This window comes from Nycticebus coucang, chromosome 9 (assembly GCF_027406575.1).
Source record: "Nycticebus coucang isolate mNycCou1 chromosome 9, mNycCou1.pri, whole genome shotgun sequence".
In the NCBI taxonomy this organism is placed as follows: Eukaryota; Metazoa; Chordata; class Mammalia; order Primates; family Lorisidae; genus Nycticebus; species Nycticebus coucang.
The window spans coordinates 61,783,913-61,801,439 of NC_069788.1; the positions used below are offsets into that span (position 1 = coordinate 61,783,913).

At 43.9% G+C, this 17,527-nt stretch overlaps 1 protein-coding gene across 2 annotated transcripts in view; it reads left to right on the forward strand.

Moving 5' to 3' along the window:
- Window positions 1-4,886: 4,886 nt before the first annotated feature.
- Window positions 4,887-17,527, forward strand: part of NUP153 (nucleoporin 153) — an 89,716-nt gene continuing 77,075 nt past the window's right edge. The window contains exon 1 of one of the 2 annotated variants that reach the window (XM_053603556.1): window positions 4,887-5,622. In XM_053603556.1, coding sequence (XP_053459531.1) covers window positions 5,512-5,622 — 111 coding nt within the window. In that variant the 5' untranslated portion in view covers window positions 4,887-5,511. Of the gene's footprint in view, window positions 5,623-11,899; window positions 12,032-17,527 lie in introns of those variants that run through there. The other variant, XM_053603557.1, reaches the window with a different exon arrangement.

The following is a 17,527-nucleotide window of genomic DNA, read 5'->3' on the forward strand; positions in this document are numbered from 1 at the left end:
GTTTAAACTACATTTTATTTGTAATTTGTAGATAACCCTTTTCTGTTAGAGAAGGGTCAGCAACCTATTTGCTGACTTATAATTGGCAGATGGTTACTATATTATATGGGGAAAAACAAAAAAGTTTCTTGGTGGAGATCATTATAATAGGCTTTTCAAGAATTGTGATGTCTCCTAATACACCATTTGTTTTGGCTGAAAAACTGGGTCCAGGCTGAGTGCAGATTTCCTGCCTTTTTTTTTTTAAGATAGGGTCTCATCCTATCACGTGGGCTGGAGTATAGTGGCGTTAGTTACCAAAGCTCACTGCAATCTCCAACTCCTGAGCTCAAGTGATCCTCCTGCCTTAACTTCTGAGTAGATGGGACTATAGGTGTGCACCATGAATTGCTCCATTAATTTTTCTAATTTTTTTGTAGAGATGGAGTCTTGCTGTGGCTCAGGCTGGTCTTGAACTCCTGGCCTTTAGCGATCCTCCCGCCTTGGCCTCCCAAGGTGCTGGAATTACAGGAGTGAATGACTGTACCTTGTCTCTTCCTGTCTTTATTCCTCCTCTGCTTTCAAGCCTGTTACTGGTTCTAATGACTCAATCACATGAATGTGTGACTAATGGATTATAGCTCCCTCAAATATTGTTTTACTTCAAAGAAATAAAATAATTGAGAAATAGAGGTAAACAATTCAGAGTAAGGCCAAAGGGTATGTGGACTTTCTCATATTTCTTCTAATTCTACCAATCTTCTATTCCAAAGTTTTTTCTAAGTTTAGCCCAGTTCTTTTGCATGTCTCTTTCTTTAAAAATTTGATAAAGGTTGTCCAAAAGGTCAAATAATGGCCTCCAAGAAAGGGATGATTTTGGATTCCCAGCCAGTCTTCTGTCCTGGGCTGGAAAATTTTGAGTCTGACAGAAAGAAAAAGAAGGGTAGGATGTGGCTATAAGTTTAAACTCCTATATATGAGACCTGACAATTAAGTTCATGAACTTATCCTAGGAAAAGTGCTGCATATCTCATTGCTAAAATATCACTACAGTCACCTTTAAAGTTCTCCCTTTGGGAAGCCATGCAAGGATGCCACTGCCTAGTCCACCCTTCAAAGCCACTTGAAACTTTTTCTGGAATGGCAATCAAAGCTATGGTCATATTATCTTTGATGTCCTAAGAGTAATCAAAATGTCTTCCTTTCGATATTTCCTTTATCTTTAGGTAAAGAAAAAAGTCACTGGAGTACAAATCAGCTAAGTAGGGACAGTATTCCAGTACAGTTATTTGTTTATTGGTTAAAAACTCTCTCACAGATGGTGTGATGTGAGCTGGTGCATTGTCATGATGCAAGAGCCCACTTTTGCACACACTTTTTTTTTTTTTTTTTTTTTGTAGAGACAGAGTCTCACTTTACGGCCCTCGGTGGGTGCCATGGCATCACACAGCTCACAGCAACCTCCAACTCCTGGGCCTGAGCGATTCTCTTGCCTCAGCCTCCCGAGTAGCTGGGACTACAGGCGCCCGCCACAATGCCCGGCTATTTTTTGGTTGCAGTTTTGGCCGGGGCCGGGTTTGAACCTGCCACCCTCAGTATATGGGGCTGGCGCCTCACCGACTGAGCCACAGGCACCACCTGCACACACTTTTCTTATGCCAAGATTTTCAGCTAAGATTTTCGTGTTTATTGATGTTTCTGTGCTCTGCTATGCTTCATCCAGTCCACCAATGATTCTGACACACATTTCAATGAATTTTTCCAATGTTCCCTTAGTTCTGTGTGTGGTGGCTAGTTCATGAACTTAATTGTAGTCCAATTAAAGATTCAGGTATAGATCTTCCCTGTGAGTTAGCTTATCAGGAATTACTTTACTTTAACTCTGCTTGTCAAATAACCTAGCTAGCAGGCCCAGTGTGGTGGCTCATGCCTATAATCCTAGCACTCTGGGAGGCCATGGCTGGTGGATTGCCTGAGCTCACAGGTTCGAGACCAGCATGAGCCAGAGTGAGAGCTCTTCTCTAAAAATAGCTGGGCATTGTGGCGGGTGCCTGTAGTCCCAGCTACTTGGGAGGCTGAGGCAAGAGAATTGAGGTTAAGCCCAAGAGTTTGAGGTTGCTGTGAGCCATGGCACTACTGAGGGCAACAAATGAGACTCTGTCTCAAAAAAAAAAAAAAAAATATATATATATATATATATATACCTAGCTAGCAATTATGAAAGAATAGGATTTCCTTTCCCTGTAGGAGGAAGTGTGCACCTGACAGAATTCTTCTTCTTCTTTTTTTTTTTTTTTGAGACAGTGTCTCAGTTGCCCTGGGTTGAGTGCTATGCCATCATAACTCACAGCAACCTCATACTCTTGAGCTGAAAAGATCCTCTTGCCTCAGTCTCCAGAGTAGCTGGGACTACAGCCACCGGCCACAATGCCTGGCTAGAGGTGGGAGTCTCACTTTGCACAGTCTTGGGAGATCCACTGGCTTTGGCCTCCCAGAGTGCTAGGATTATAGGCCTGAGCCACCACACCTGGCCTCCCTGAGGGAATTCTTTTTTTTTTTTTTTGTTAGTTTGGCCAGGGCTGGGTTTGAACCCGCCACCCTCTGCATATGGGGCCGGCGCCCTACTCACTGAGCCACAGGCGTCGCCCCCTAAGGGAATTCTTAAGAAGGATAAGATGCTTTGGAGGAAGAGCAGGCATATCTGGAGAACCCAGTGGGAAGTTAGTGGTGGAAGGAGGCATGAAGCCAGGATGGGGGAGCAGAAGAGAAAACAGATTTTATTTACTGTGTTTGGCAACTTGTCCTGGTGGTTAAGGTCAGATGTGCCACTGAAAGCCATTTGCTTATCTATCTATGCATGGTACAGCATGGTTCTTTGGGAGTTGAAAGGTACCACAAGTTCAAAGACGTAGGCTCGGTGCCTGTAGCTCAAGCAGCTACGGTGCTAGCCACATACACCAGAGCTGGCGGGTTGGAATCCAGCCCAGGGCCTGCCAAACAACAATGACAACTACAACCAAAAAACAGCCAGGTGTTGTGGTGGGTCCCTGTAATCCTAGCTACGTGGGAGGCTGAGGCAAGAGAATCCCTTAAGTCCAGGAATTGGAGGTTGCTGTGAGTTGTGATGCTGCAGCACTCTACCCAGGGTGATAGCTTGAGTCAAACTCCCCCACCCCCAAACCCAAAAGATATAAATTATAAGTTTGATTTTGGGGCAGTGCCTGTGGCTCAAGGAGTAGGGCGCTGGTCCCATATGCTGGAGGTGGTGGGTTCAAGCCCAGCCCCGGCCAAAAAAATAAGTTTGATTTTGTAATTTCATTTATATGATTTAAATAGTGACTTGAATTGTGCAGTTTGGTGGTGGATATAGATAAAAGTCCTGGGACTAATTACTTGTATCTGACAGCTGGTAGATGTTAGATGCACTCTATCTAAGCAATTATCATGAGTTTGGTATACATTAATCCTTTTAAAAGAACCACCACCCTGTTGAGGTAAATATTCATTCTATTTGCAGATGAGGAAACTGAAGCTTAGAAAGAGGATCAATAACTACCCCAAGGCTACACAGCTAGTAAGTGATAGATTTAAGTGGTCTATTTGACTCCCTAAGTCTTTATAAGCTTTCAAGTAATCATCTCAAATGGGACAATACGTCTATGATTGTTCACAGTATATTTTTCTCCTTGATCATGTAGCTACTTGTCTCAACTCTTTTTTATTTTATTATTATTTTTTGAGACAGAGTTTCCCTTTGTCACCCTGGTTAGAGTGCTGTGGCATCATCATAGCTCACAGCAACCTCAAACTCTTGGGCTCAAGTGATCTTCTTGCCTCAGTCTCTTCAGTAGCTGGGACTCCAGGCCCCTGCGAAGAGGCCTGGCTAATGTTTTCTATTTTTAGTAGAGACTTACTAAGGCTGGTCTCCAACTCCTGAGTTCAATCAATCCACCTGTCTCAACCTTCCATAGTGCTATGATTGTAGGCCCAAATCACCACACCCAGCCTACTTGTCTTAACTCTTACAGAACAGTTGGGTTATGGTTCTGGCTTTGACTGCCCACCTCAGTGTCAGTAATAGTGCCACCTGAATTTCTCTGGACCTTTTGTCTGGTGGGTTGAATGAGAGGGCTGGATCATGTGATCCTTCAGACCTTTCTAACTCTCAACTCCTAGAATCTACACTTTGTGGATTCAGTCTTTGAGTCTAGCTCACTCATCCACTTGCCTAAATATAATGCCTTCTATTTGAAGCAAAGAGATGTGTACTTATACGTATGTATTACTACGAATAGATCACTTATGCCTAATGTGTGCTGACTACTTAGGTAATAACTGGAATTTTATTGCATTTCTTGTATGCTCAGAAAATACAAAGTACTCTACATAGGTGATCACATCTGCTCTTCATAACAGCTTTATCAAGTGGATTTTAAAGTTCCCATTTTAGAGAGGAAGAAACCAAAGCTCAGAAGGTTTTGACTCATGCAAGGACAAATAGGTAGAGTGGTAGAGCCAGAATTACAGTCCTGTGTGTTTGACAACAAAGCCCTTATGTGATTAATGAAACATTAATGAAGCTGTATGTATTTTCTAATTCGAAGGCGTATGGACATTTTTTTTTTCAACCACAGTTTTTTTCCCCCTTCATTCGTACATCATTAACGCCTGTTTTTGATTTTACTTTCTGCTTACTTTCTGCTCATTTAACCAACCGACGGGGTGAAGTGGAGTGGGAAGAGGTTACAGTTTAACGCCTCTCAGAGTTTAGATTTACAGCCATGAGCAGCAAAACGACCTCCAGGCTTTCTGCGACGCTCGGCACATCTCCTTCCCTGACCGTTTTCAGTTCCGAGAATGCGCGTTCCAGTGCCGAACTCCGTTTCCCAGCGTGCCGCGCGGATCAGCTCTTGGTCCGGACCGATTACCCAGTCGCCGCGTGATGATACAAACGCGTCGGGCGCTAACGAGTGACGAATTGCTGGCTCGCGATCGCGGCGCCGGCCTTGGCAGCGGTAATAGGCGCAACAACAGCGGCAATTGCGGGGACGCCGACGACTACGGCGCGGGCGCTGTGCGCAGAGGGGAGGGCGCTGTGCGCAGAGGGGAGGGGTAGGCGGGCGGCCCCAGTGGCTTCAACTGCGGCAGCTCGGGCTAGGACGACGGAAGAAGAGCCACCGGCAGCCGGCGGTCGAGTTAGGCCTCAGCAGCGCCGGGAGCTGCTCGCACTGTCCTCTGCGGGAGATCTCCATAGAGACGGTGACATACACAGAGGCGGGGGTCCGCAGGAGGGTGCCGGACCTGAGCCAGCTCCTCGGCCTCTGCCACCGCCACCCCCTTCCCCGCTGCCAGTGGGCACTCTGCGCTCCTGCTTTCAACCTCGCTGTTCCTGGTGTGCCTGTGTCCCACTGTGTGGGCATCGCGGGCAGACTTTTGGGCCGGGGCTGGGCGAGGGGGGGCGCTCTAAGGCCTCCGCCTCTGCCTCTCCCGCCCCCTTCCCGCCCCGGAGCGGGAAGCAGTGGAGGCTCCGCCATGGCCTCGGGAGCCGGAGGAATCGGAGGGGGCGGTGGCGGCAAGATCCGGACCCGGCGCTGCCACCAGGGGCCAGTTAAGCCTTACCAGCAGGGGCGACAACAGCACCAGGTACGGGACCCCGACACCGCGGTGGCTTAGCGGGGAGAACTCGGCAGGAAGAAACAGGCGTTGCGAGGCCCCGGCGCCCCACGTGGAGGCGACTGGAGAGCCTGGGGAAAGGCCCGAAAGAGGCGGCGGGAGCTTTGGCCGTTGGGGGAGGCGACGGGAAGTGGGCTGAGACAGGCTGTGCCTTGCGGCTCACACGTGTGGTTTAGGCCGCCTCTCCCCCAACCCTTTGGGCCAAGGGCTTTCCCGGACCGGCGCAGGGCGGGAAAATAATCTAGGCCCACGATACTCGGGTTTCTTTTTTTCTTTTTTTGGCGGGGATTAGGAGTTCGAGAGTATTCGTGTCTTCTCTAGGGAGAAAGGAGAAGATGTGGCTGGAAGCCCCTATGCTTGCTATTTTCTAGTGTCCCTGATTTCAGTGTGTGTGTGTGTTTGTGGGGGTCTGCCGGGAAGAATCTGCCTTTGGGGCTCACCGAGAGTTGTGGGTGGCGCTGTTAGCGCAAAGTGTACTAACTTAGTCCCAGTCTGTTAATTAATTCTCGTTCTTCACTGCCTATGACTCGTTGATCTGAGAACATTGGCTTAGGTTTTCAACCTCGGGTTCTTAACCGGGTTATAGTTACCGTGGCACAGGGGCATTTTTAAAAGTCCCTCTCCACCCTTACGTCTTTTCTCTGCTGCGTGACTTCCCCCCTCCCCTTTTTTATTTTGGAGGCTGGAATTGGCCGCCCTCCACAGTTGACCGGTACTTCAGCTCTGATCTCATACACAAAACATGTTAATATTATGGGGCGTATTCTAGAAGTTTAGGTACTTTTGACACTGCAGACATGTTGGTGGTCTTATAATTTAGCCGTCGCTTTAGCCACTGCGTGCACTCTTGGGTGTTTAAAATTATGAAAAGGAGTTTATCTAATTGTAAATGAATATTTGGTTCTGAGAAAATTCCGTTATTTAAATGTTGCTTGTTGGACTGAATAAGAAAATGTTAAAAACCTATTTTAATAAAGCCACTAAGAAAACTTCTCAATGTTACTAAGGTGGAAGTGTTTCTTAAACTTGTTAAAAAACAAAAATATAGCAAAGGGGTCTGACAACTTGTTGCATAAGTAGACTTATTAGATTATTCTAAATAATAAAGAGTGAACACTTTAGCCTGTTGTTTGGTGGTGTTGCTAAATCCCTCATCATTATCAATATGAATTTTAAAAGTAAGGATTTGAGGAAAATAATGATAAAAATGCAAATTACTTAGATATTAAGTAGTTCTCTGCTAACGCTCAGGAGGCTTGACATTACTGTTACTTCCACCAGTGTTCCTCGAGATATGCAAAGGTGCTTGTTTTTCAGATTTCTTTGTGAGGAACCAAGGGTATATTGTAGGCAAATTTAAGATTAGAATTCAGATCACAAGCCTGGCCATTTAACTTAATTCTTTTGGAAAATGGAATTTAGACATTGATACTTTCTGTTTCTCTTAAGAATAAATGTCTTTGAGTGCTTTCTTAGATCTTCCTGTATAGTTACATACAGAAAAATGAAGATAGATCTATTTTTTAAAGATAGATCAGTATATAGCCTGGACAGAGGTTGAAAAGTAGCTAATATATTCCAGTAGCAAAGGTTATATTCACAGCTTATTTTAAAATGTGCTGAGTTAAAAATCTAATTTTGGGGAGATGATGCCTTAACAGCATAACACCTATGATCCAAGTTGTCTTAGCGCTGATAATGACTTTAGGTTGTGCAGTTTTGTTTTAGATCTAGAGAATTTATTGTTGCCTCCTATCTAAAATACTTTTGGCTACTTACCTCAGCCAGTTAATTAAAAAAAATTAGCTTTTGAGTTGGGATTAAAGGTATTTTGGGGTTTCTTGAGCAACACTGTAGGTGTTATTTAATATTGGCAGAAACTACCCAGAAAAGTCTTCAGATACTCTGCTATTTATTGCTTGCTCCCTTTTTTTTTTTTTTAAAAGAACGTTTAGTCTTTACTGGAACTTTGGACTTAGGGGCTACCTGCTTGCTGTCAACTGGATGTTTTGCTGCAGCTGCTGAGTCATCATGAAGCAAAGAGCTTCATGACATGGCATGTTTTATACTAATGTTATTTGTTAAAGTGTCCAAGGGTTTCTAAGCGAAAATGGAGCTTTTGGTTGTTTAGTAGAAGGTTGGAATAAGAACGAGAGGTCTGGCACTGTTAATGGATGTTTGGCAGTGCCTGTCAAGCCAACTAGCTAGTGCAGTCATCCAGTACCTGTGACTTCTGCATGTATTCAGTTGACTTGTAATTTCCTGTTTTAACTTCTGGGAAATGCCTTAAGTTTAGTATTTTCACTTTTTAACTTCTTTTTTTTTCTCCACTTTTTTTTTTTTTTTTTTTTTTTTGTAGAGATAAAGTCTCACTGTACCGCCCTTGGGTAGAGTGCCATGGCGTCACACGGCTCACAGCAACCTCTAACTCTTGGGCTTACGCGATTTTCTTGCCTCAGCCTCCGGAGCAGCTGGGACTACAGGCGCCCGCCACAACACCCGGCTATTTTTTTGTTGTTGTTGCAGTTTGGCCAGGGCTGGGTTTGAACCCGCCACCCTTGGCATAAGGGGCTGGCGCCCTACTCACTGAGCCACAGGCACAAAAAAAAAACTTGAGCCCATGGACAAACCAGAACTTTGCCTGTGGGAGAATGGGCAGCGATGTGCTTGGGACTTTTGTCTTCTGATTTGGTGCTAAGAGAATCCACTTGTAATCCTAGATAGTCTATATCTTATAAGTCAATTCCTGCATTTTAAAATTCCTATTTAAAAATGCAGCTGGAAACTTGCTTACAAATAGCCTAGACGAGGGTCAGTAATTTTTTCTATAAAGGGCTAGATAGCAAAATTTTAGACTCTGCTGTGGCAAATTCTTTGTTTTGTTTTTACAACCCTTTAACAAATTTAAAAATCATTTATGGCATGTATTAAAACAGACCAAGGGGGGGCGGCGCCTGTGGCTCAGTGAGTAGGGCGCTGGCCCCCCGGCTGAACTGCAACAAAAAATAGCTGGGCGTTATGGTGGGCACCTGTAGTCTTAGCTACTCGGGAGGCTGTCTTGGGCCTAAGCCCAGGAATGGAGGTTGCTGTGAGCTGTGTGATGCCACAGTACTCTACCTAGGGCGATAAAGTGAGACTTTGTCTCTCCAAAAAAAAAAAAAAAAAAAAACAGACAAAGGGCCCACAGACCATGGTTTGCTGAACCCCTGGCTTATATGATAGTGTGGTTTTATTTGTTTGGTAGAGTCTGTATGATAACTTTGTCCCAAATAACTATGTCCTAGCTAGTGTCTGGCTAGTGTTCTCACTTTTGAAAAGGAGGAATATTTAGAGATTGAATATTTAACTCATTCTGAAAGTCATTAAGTAGTTTTGATTTTTATTTTGTCATCATTTGCTTTCTCCTAGATGTCTAATACTACCCGTGGGAATAGCAATGGAAATAGTTGATAGGAAAAAAGTATACTGTAGAAGTCAGACTGAGTTTGAATCCCTGTTCTGCCCTGACTTGGACGGACAAGTGATATAAACCCGGCTTATTACTCATCTGTAAAGTAAAAATTGTTGTGAGAGGTAAATGGAATAATGTAAGTAAAGCTTTTAGAATAGGAGCATATTCTATATATATGGCATATATGGTAAGGACTCATTTTAAATTGTAATTAGATAGAAACTTTTGATTTAATTTCTTTAAATTGTCTTTGAATTTTGCTGCTCCTTAGAAGTTTTTCCCTTTAGGTATCCAACTTCAGTCCTTTATAGGCTCATGTTGGATTTAAGGTCCTTTTTTTTTTTTTTTGTAGAGACAGAGTCTCACTTTATGGCCCTCGGTAGAGTGCCGTGGCCTCACACAGCTCACAGCAACCTCCAACTCCTGGGCTTAAGCGATTCTCTTGCTTCAGCCTCCCGAGTAGCTGGGACTACAGGCGCCCGCCACAACGCCCGGCTATTTTTTGGTTGCAGTTTGGCCGGGGCCGGGTTTGAACCCACCACCCTCGGTATATGGGGCCGGCGCCTTACCGACTGAGCCACAGGCGCCGCCCTGGATTTAAGGTCCTTGTTTACTAAGTGGTGGGGCCAAACCTTAAAACTGTTACTACCTTTTTAAGTACTTGGTATTTTCCAAATACAAATGCCAGTTTTTATTTTTGTTGTTGTTGTTTGAGATAGAGTCTTATTCTGTTTGTTGCCCCAGGCTAGAGTGCAATGACATCATAGCTCACAGCAACCTCAAACTCCTGGGCTCAAGCTATCCTCTTGTCTCTCAGCCTCTGGAGTAGCTGGTACTACAGGTATGCACCACCACACAGCTAATTTTTTCTATTTTTAGTAGCGATGGAGTCTCACTCTTGCTTAGGCTGGTTTCAATCTTTTTTTTTTTTTTTTTTTTTTTTTTATGGTTTTTTTGGCCGGGGCTGGGTTTGAACCTGCCACCTCCGGCATATGGGACCGGCGCCCTACTCCTTGAGCCACAGGCGCCGCCCAACTTAGGCTGGTTTCAAACTCCTGAGCTCAAGTGATCCTTGCACGTTGGCCTCCCAGGGTGCTAGAATTACAGGTGTGAGACACAGCGGTGGGCTGAGATGGCCATCATTTAAGTATATGGGGGAAAAAAATCCAAATATTAATTTAATGCGAAGTAGTTTTTTGTTTGTGATGAGGGGCTTTTGTGTGATATTTTACAAATTTATTTACCGATTTTTTTTTTTTTTTTTTTGGAGATTGTTGCCCAGGCAACCCTAGTGTCAGCCTAGCTTACAGCAGCCTCAAACTCCTGGGTTCAAGCGATCCTCTTGCCTGATCCTACTGTTACAGCCTTTGGATTAGCTGGGACTACAGATGCCTACCACAATACCCTGATAATTTTGTTTTTCTACTTTTGGTAGAGATGGGGGTCTTGCTTTGCCTGGGCTTTGTTCAAGCGGTCTCAACTTGCTACCTCCACCTCCCAAAGCGCTAGGATCCAGTGTTTCCAATAAAATAAATGACAAGCCCAGGTGGTGTCTCCATTTTTTCTAAAGTCCCCTGATATGGTGGGAATTTTAGTTTGAAGTAAAATGAAAACTTTGGTCAGATATCATTAATTAAAACCACTTTCATTAGGTACAGAATTTTTTTTTTTTTTTAGACAGAGCCTTAAGCTATTGCCCTGGGTGGAGTGCCATGGCGTCACAGCTCACAGCAACCTCCACCTCCTGGGCTTAAGCGATTCTTTTTCCTCAACCTCCCGAGTAGCTGGGACTATAGGCGCCCACCAAAACGCCTGGCTGTTTTTTGGTTATAGTTGTCATCGTTCGGCAGGCCCGGCCGGATTCGAACCCTCCAGCTCTGGTATATGTGGCTGGTGCCTTAGCCACTTGAGCTACAGGGCTACAGGCGCCAAGCCTAGGTACAGAATAATATTAGAAATATCTTGTATTTTCTTTTTCTTTCCTTCCTCTCTCCCTCCCTCCTTTTTTTGAGACAGAGCCTCAGCTGTTGCCCTGGATAAAGTGCTGTAGCATCATAGCTCACAGCAACCTCCAATTTCTGGGCTTAAACAATTCTCTTGCCTCAGCCTCCCAAGTAGCTGGGACTATAGGCGCCTGCCACAACATCTGGCTATTTTTTGTTTGTAGTTGTCATTGTTTGGCAGGCCCAGGCTGGATTCGAACCCACCAGCTCTGGTGTATATGGCCTTAGCTGCTTGAGCTGTAGGCGCCGTGCCAATATCAAACTCCTGGGTTCTCTTTTTTTTTTTCTTTTTGGCCAGGGCTAGGTTTGAACCCACCACCTCCGGCATATGGGACCAGCGCCCTACTCCTTGAGCCACAGGTGCCACCCTATCTTGTATTTTCAAAAAATTATTTATAGTTAGCTTATGGTCATGGCTGCAATAAAGTTTTAAAAGATTCTTCTGTGTTGGGAAGCTCAGTTAAAAGTCTTGCTGTCAGATACAATTTATTATTAGCAACAGGGTGATGGAGCATGGCTTTGCTGTATATAGCTGTATCAGTTCCTTTGTCATCTTGCTTTATTATTTTGCTTATCTTTTTCATAGAGTGATTTAAGAAATACCTACCCTAAATTTTCAGATATATTATGTGAGAAAAGTGACAATACCTTATAGATAATTTGTAGTAGGTTTCAGTGCTGTGGGCTTTTACTGAGTCTCCTATTGCTAGTTTGAAATGTGTTTTAGGGACTCCTTTCCTTTTTCTTGCTGTTTGATTAAAACTGTCTATTAATACCACCTCTATAGAATGCAAAACTGGAAATAAATGCTAAGCCAGGCCATGTTTCTTCTTACTGCATTTGTGACAAAATGTTTTGAAGGAGGTTAAAATTAACTAGCAAAATATTTCAACTGGCTGGAGGACTTGGACTGGATGTATATGGGGTAAGCTTGGCTTTTGAATAACTTACAACTTATAAAATATGACAATTCATAGATTTGGAGGTTAAATTCAGATTATTGAAACTAGATTCAGTATAGTGCATTAGGATTTGAATACTTCATGACATTTTTCCCCTTCTGCCTCAGCCTCCCAAATAGCTGGGACTGCAGGAACATGCCCCAGTACACCTAGCTAATTATTATTTTTTTTGTAGAGACAGGGTCTCACTGTATTGCCTGGGCTGGTCTCAAACTCCCTGAGTGATTTTTCCCAACTGCCCAAAGTGCTAGGAGTAATAGGCCTGAGCCCCTGGGCCTTTGCTCTGTCTGCCTAGCAATTTATTTATTTATTTATTTTTGTGGTTTTTGGCCAAGGCTGTGTTTGAACCCACCACCTCCAGCATATGGGACTGGCACCCTATCCCTTTGAGCCACAGGCGCCACCCATGCCTAGCAATTTTTTTGTTGCAATTGTCAATGTTGTTTAGCTGGCTCAGGCCGGGTTCGAACCCGCCAGCGTCGGTGCATGTGGCTGGCACCGTAACCACTGTGCTATGGATGCCAAGCCAGCCTAGCAATTTTTTAAAAATTCTTCTTTTTTTTTTTTGGTTTTTGGCCAGGGCTGGGTTTGAACACTCTACCTCTGGCATATGGGACCCGGCGCCCTACTCCTTGAGCCACAGGCGCCGCCCAATTTTTTAAAAATTCTTTTTTTTTTTTTCCTGTGATTTTTGGCCAGGGCTGGGTTTGAACCCGCCACCTCCAGCACATGGGACCTGCGCCCTACTCCTTGAGCCACAGGCGTCGCCCCCAATTTTTTAAAAATTCTTAAGCGGAATGGTGCCTGTAGCTCAAGCGCCTAAGGCGCCAGCCACATACACCAGAGCTGGCAGGTTCGAATCCAGCCCGGGCTTGCCAAACAATGACAGCTACAACCAAAAATAGCCAGGTGTGTGGCGGGCACCTGTAATCCCAGCTATTCGGGAGGCTGAGGCAAGAGAATCGCTCTAACCCAGGGGTTGGAGGTTGCTGTGAGCTGTGACGTTACGGCACTCTACCTAGGACAATAGCTTGAGGCTCTGTCTCAAAAAAAAAAAAATATTCTTAAGCAGGTCACGATGGCTCATACCTATAATCCTAGCACTCTGGGAGGTGGAGGCATGTGGATTGCCTGAGTTTAGGAGTTTGAGACCAGCCTGAGCAAGAGTGAGACCCTATCTCTAAAAAAATAGCTGGTGTTGTGGCAGGCACCTATAGTCTTAGTTACTCTGAAGCAGGGGTCCTCAAACTTTTTAAACAGGGGGCCAGTTCACTGTCCCTCAGACTGTTGGAGGGCTGGACTATAGTTTAAAAAACAAAACTAATTCCTATGCATACTGCATATATCTTATTTTGAAGTAAAAAAACAAAACAGGAACAAATACAATCACACCGCCTCATGTGGCCTGTGGGCCGTAGTTTGAGGACTCCTGCATCTGGAGGCTGAGGCAAGAGAATCATTTGAGCCTGAGAGTTTGAGGTTGCTGTGAGCTATAATGCCATGGCACTCAATCCCAGGGCAACTGAGTGAGACTCTGTCTCAAAAAAAAAAAAATTTTATTTTATTTAGTAGTTAGCTATTTACTGTAGCCACATACATAGTCTATGGAAGCCTTTGTAAAGCCTTTGTAAAAAAAAAAATAGGCTGGAAGGTAGGCTTTTATGTTTTCTTCTGATGGATTTTCAGATAATATGTTATGTTTGGGATAAATAATGAGATAATCATTGAAATAGGTGGCCTTTAAGATAAAACTTTACCTTATATGTTAGTTAAGCTTGTATTCTGGGTTAGGTTTACCAAAGCCTTAATTGGAATAATTGTATAGTGGTTTTCAAACATTAATTTGCATAAGAATCAGCTTAAGTGCCTGTTGAAACAAATTTGCCTTTCCTTTTTTTTTTTTTTTTTTTGTGGCGACAGAGTCTCACCTTATCGCCCTTTGTAGAGTGCCGTGGCATCACACTGCTCACAGAAACCTCCAACTCCTGGGCTTAGGCGATTCTCTTGCCTCAGCCTCCCGAGCAGCTGGGACTACAGGTGCCCACCACAATGCCCGGCTATTTTTTTTTGTTGTTGTTGTTGCAGTTTGGCTGGTGCTGGGTTTCAACCCGCCACCCTTGGTATATGGGGCCGGCGCCCTACCCACTGAGCCATAGGCGCCATCCACAAAATTTGCCTTTCTAATGATCTCATAGGTGAAACTGCTAGTCTGAGGGCTATACTGTTTTATAGTTACTGGATATATAATCTACAGAACAAAAGATTATGCAGATTCTCACATGTGCATGCACACATGAATCAAAGGGAATTTTGAATGGTTTAAAGTTACTTTAAGATTTATTAGATTTTTGCATCAATTAATAAGGTTACCAGAAGCTTCGACCTAATATTCCAAGGGTACACCTATGTTTGGGTCATTGCACCTTTTTGTTCCCTCAGTATGTAATAACTTCTCCAGCAGAAATTTGTATGGCCTATCCTTCACTTTGTCATTGTTTAGCTGGCCTGGGCCGGGATCAAACCCGCCAGCCTGGGTGTACGTGGCTGGTGCCCTACTCACTGAGCTACAGGCGCTGAGCCTGAAATATTTAATTAAATTAATTTACTTATTTTTTGAGACAGAGTCTCACTTTATCGCCCTTGGTAGAGTGCTATGGTGTCATAGCTCACAGCGACCTCTAACTCTTGGGCTCAAGCGATTCTCTTGCCTTAGCCTCCTGAGTAGCTGGGACCACAGGCAACTGCCACAGTGCCTGGCTATTTTTTTTTTAGAAATGGGGTCTTGTTCGTCTTGTTCAGGCTGGTCTCAAACCCATGAGCTCGGGTAGTCCACCCACCTAGGCCTCTCAGAGTGCTAGGATTCCAGGCGTGAGCCACTGTGCCCTCAAACTGAAGTATTTTAAAGAGAGGATCTGGGCAACAGATTGAGACCCTGTCTGTAAGAAAATAAGTAAAATTGCTAGGGAAACAGAATCTGATTGTTCACAGCATTGAGTAGGAAACTATCAAGAGGTAAGGACCCTGCCTAGCACATAGATTTGTAGAAATATCTCTGTGACGGGCAACTTCTTATAAGAGTGTTGAAGTACCAAATGAGAAAGAGTGAAAGGAATTAGATAAGAGGGAAATAGTTTCCTTCTGGAAGAAAAGGTTTCTTTGATCTTTCTACCAAAGAAGGTCCAATATAACTCATCTTTCTTTTTAGTACTTGAGAGAAAGTTCTTCCTTCAGGTCTTTACAGGAATGGGATCTGTGTGGATCTGAAAGAATATTTACAATTTGAAAAGCAAAACAGAAAACCAGAGAGGAAAATTGAAGTTCTTTGAGTAAAGGTACACTGACAAGAGAATACTCAAGCCTTACTTTACCCAATCAGTTTCCTCTCTACTTCTCAGGCTTCAACAGTAAGCATAACTTTATGGAAGGTTTCCTGCAGAAGACTTTCTCTGCCTCTCCAGGTGTTGGGATAGTTACTCCCTTGTACATACCAACTGTACTTCCTACATAAGGGCAGTTTGTCAAACAAGAGGGTAATTATAATCTGCCCAAGGCCTGTACCAGAGCATCAGTTCTGGGAGAGCAGGCACCCCTCCCCCCAGGTCTGTACAGTACATAAATTAGTGGGTGCATGGGTTTAATTAATCTACAGGGACACTGCTCAACTGACATCTTATTGCCACATTATAAACAGGGGCAAGATATTTGGGAGGTGAGAGAGGAAGATCATATGAGCCCAGGAGTTTGAAGTTAGTCTGGGTAACATAACAAGATATCTTCTCTAAGAAGGATGTATTCTGGGACAAGTTTCTAAAAAAAAAAAAATCAATAATTCCGGTAATACATTTACTTTAATGGTTTCACCTTAAGCAGTTATCATTTTTGTTGCCCCACTGATAGCCTTTTTCCCCAGAACAACTCGTGAAGCTAAGAACCAAGTGTAACTAACCATCCTCTGGAAGAATAAACACTTCAAAGCCAACTAAATGACAAGACACAGAAAGGTAGCCAACAAAGAGCTTAGAAAAATCAACAACAAAAACCAGTATTAAATTTTTTTTTTTTTTTTTGGCCGGTTTTAGGTTTGAACCCGCCACCTCTGGCATATGGGACCGGCGCTCTATCCTTGAGCCACAGGCGCCGCCCAGTATTAAATTTTTTTATTTCCAGCATTAAATTCTTAAAAATACTCCTCGTGGCCTAAAGGCAAAGTCTACACTTTGATAAATAATCATAAATAGGAAACTTTAAATTCAAGGATTCAAGAGTCATTTAACCTACAAAGGTATATTTGGTATTGAAGCGCAGAGATGTTTGTTCTTTCATAGTGGTTCCAGGTCAATTTTATTATTATTTTTTTTCCAGGTCAGTTTTATAATCTATGTTTCTTTTGATCTTCATGCTGTCACTCACTGTGCCTCTAGGAATGCCTCTCACTATAATTTTCCTGTAGTGAGCTGCTCTGTACTGAGAGTAGATAGTAAGTTGGTTAATTTTTAGTTTAGAAAAGTGAAGGGCTGAAAGCAAAGTTCTTGCACTTTAGTGAAATGAGCTTTTTTATATCCATTTTGACTGTTCAGTTTTCTCCAGATGTCTAATGCTGCCACATATATGACCTTTGTTTAAGTGTGGTATCAGTTTTTTTTTTTTTTTTTTTTTTGAGACAGAGTCTCACCATATTGCCCTGGGTAGAGTGCTGTGGCGTCACAGGTCACAGCAAACTCTAACTCTTGCTTTAGCCTCCCAAGTAGCTGGGACTACAGGCACCCGCCATGCCTGGCTATTTTTTGTTGCAGTTGTCGTTGTTTAGTTGGCCTGGGCTAGGTTCGAACCCGCCAGCTTTGGTGTATGTGGCTGGCGCCATAACCACTGTGCTACAGGTGCCAAGCCTGTGGCATCAGTTTTTTTGTTTTTTTTTTTCAGGAGACAGAGTCTCACTATTTCATCCTCGGTAGAGTGCCATAGCGTCACAGCTCACAGCAACCTGCAGCTCTTGGGCTTAGGCAATTCTCTTGCTTTAGCCTCCCAAGTATCTGGGACTACAGGCGCCCCCTACAACGCTCGGCTATTTTTGTCGTTGTTGTTACAGTTTGGCTAGGGCCAGGTTCGAATCCATGACCCTCGGTATATGGGGCTGGCGCCCTACTCACTGAGCCACAGGTGCCTTTTTATTTTTTTTTGGAGACAGAATGTCACTTTATTGCCCTTGGTAGAGCCAGTGCTGTGGTGTCACAGCTCACAGCAACCTCAAACTCTTGGGCTTCAGCGATTTTCTTGCCTCAGCCTCCCAAGTAGATGGGACAACAAGCGCCTGCCACAACACCTGGCTATTTTTAAAGATGAGGATCTTGCTCTTGCTCAGGCTGATGTTGAACCCGTGAGCTCAGACAATACCAGCTTGGCCTCCCAGAATGTGGGGATTTACAGGCATGAGCCACTGCCCCCTGCCCTACATTAAATTC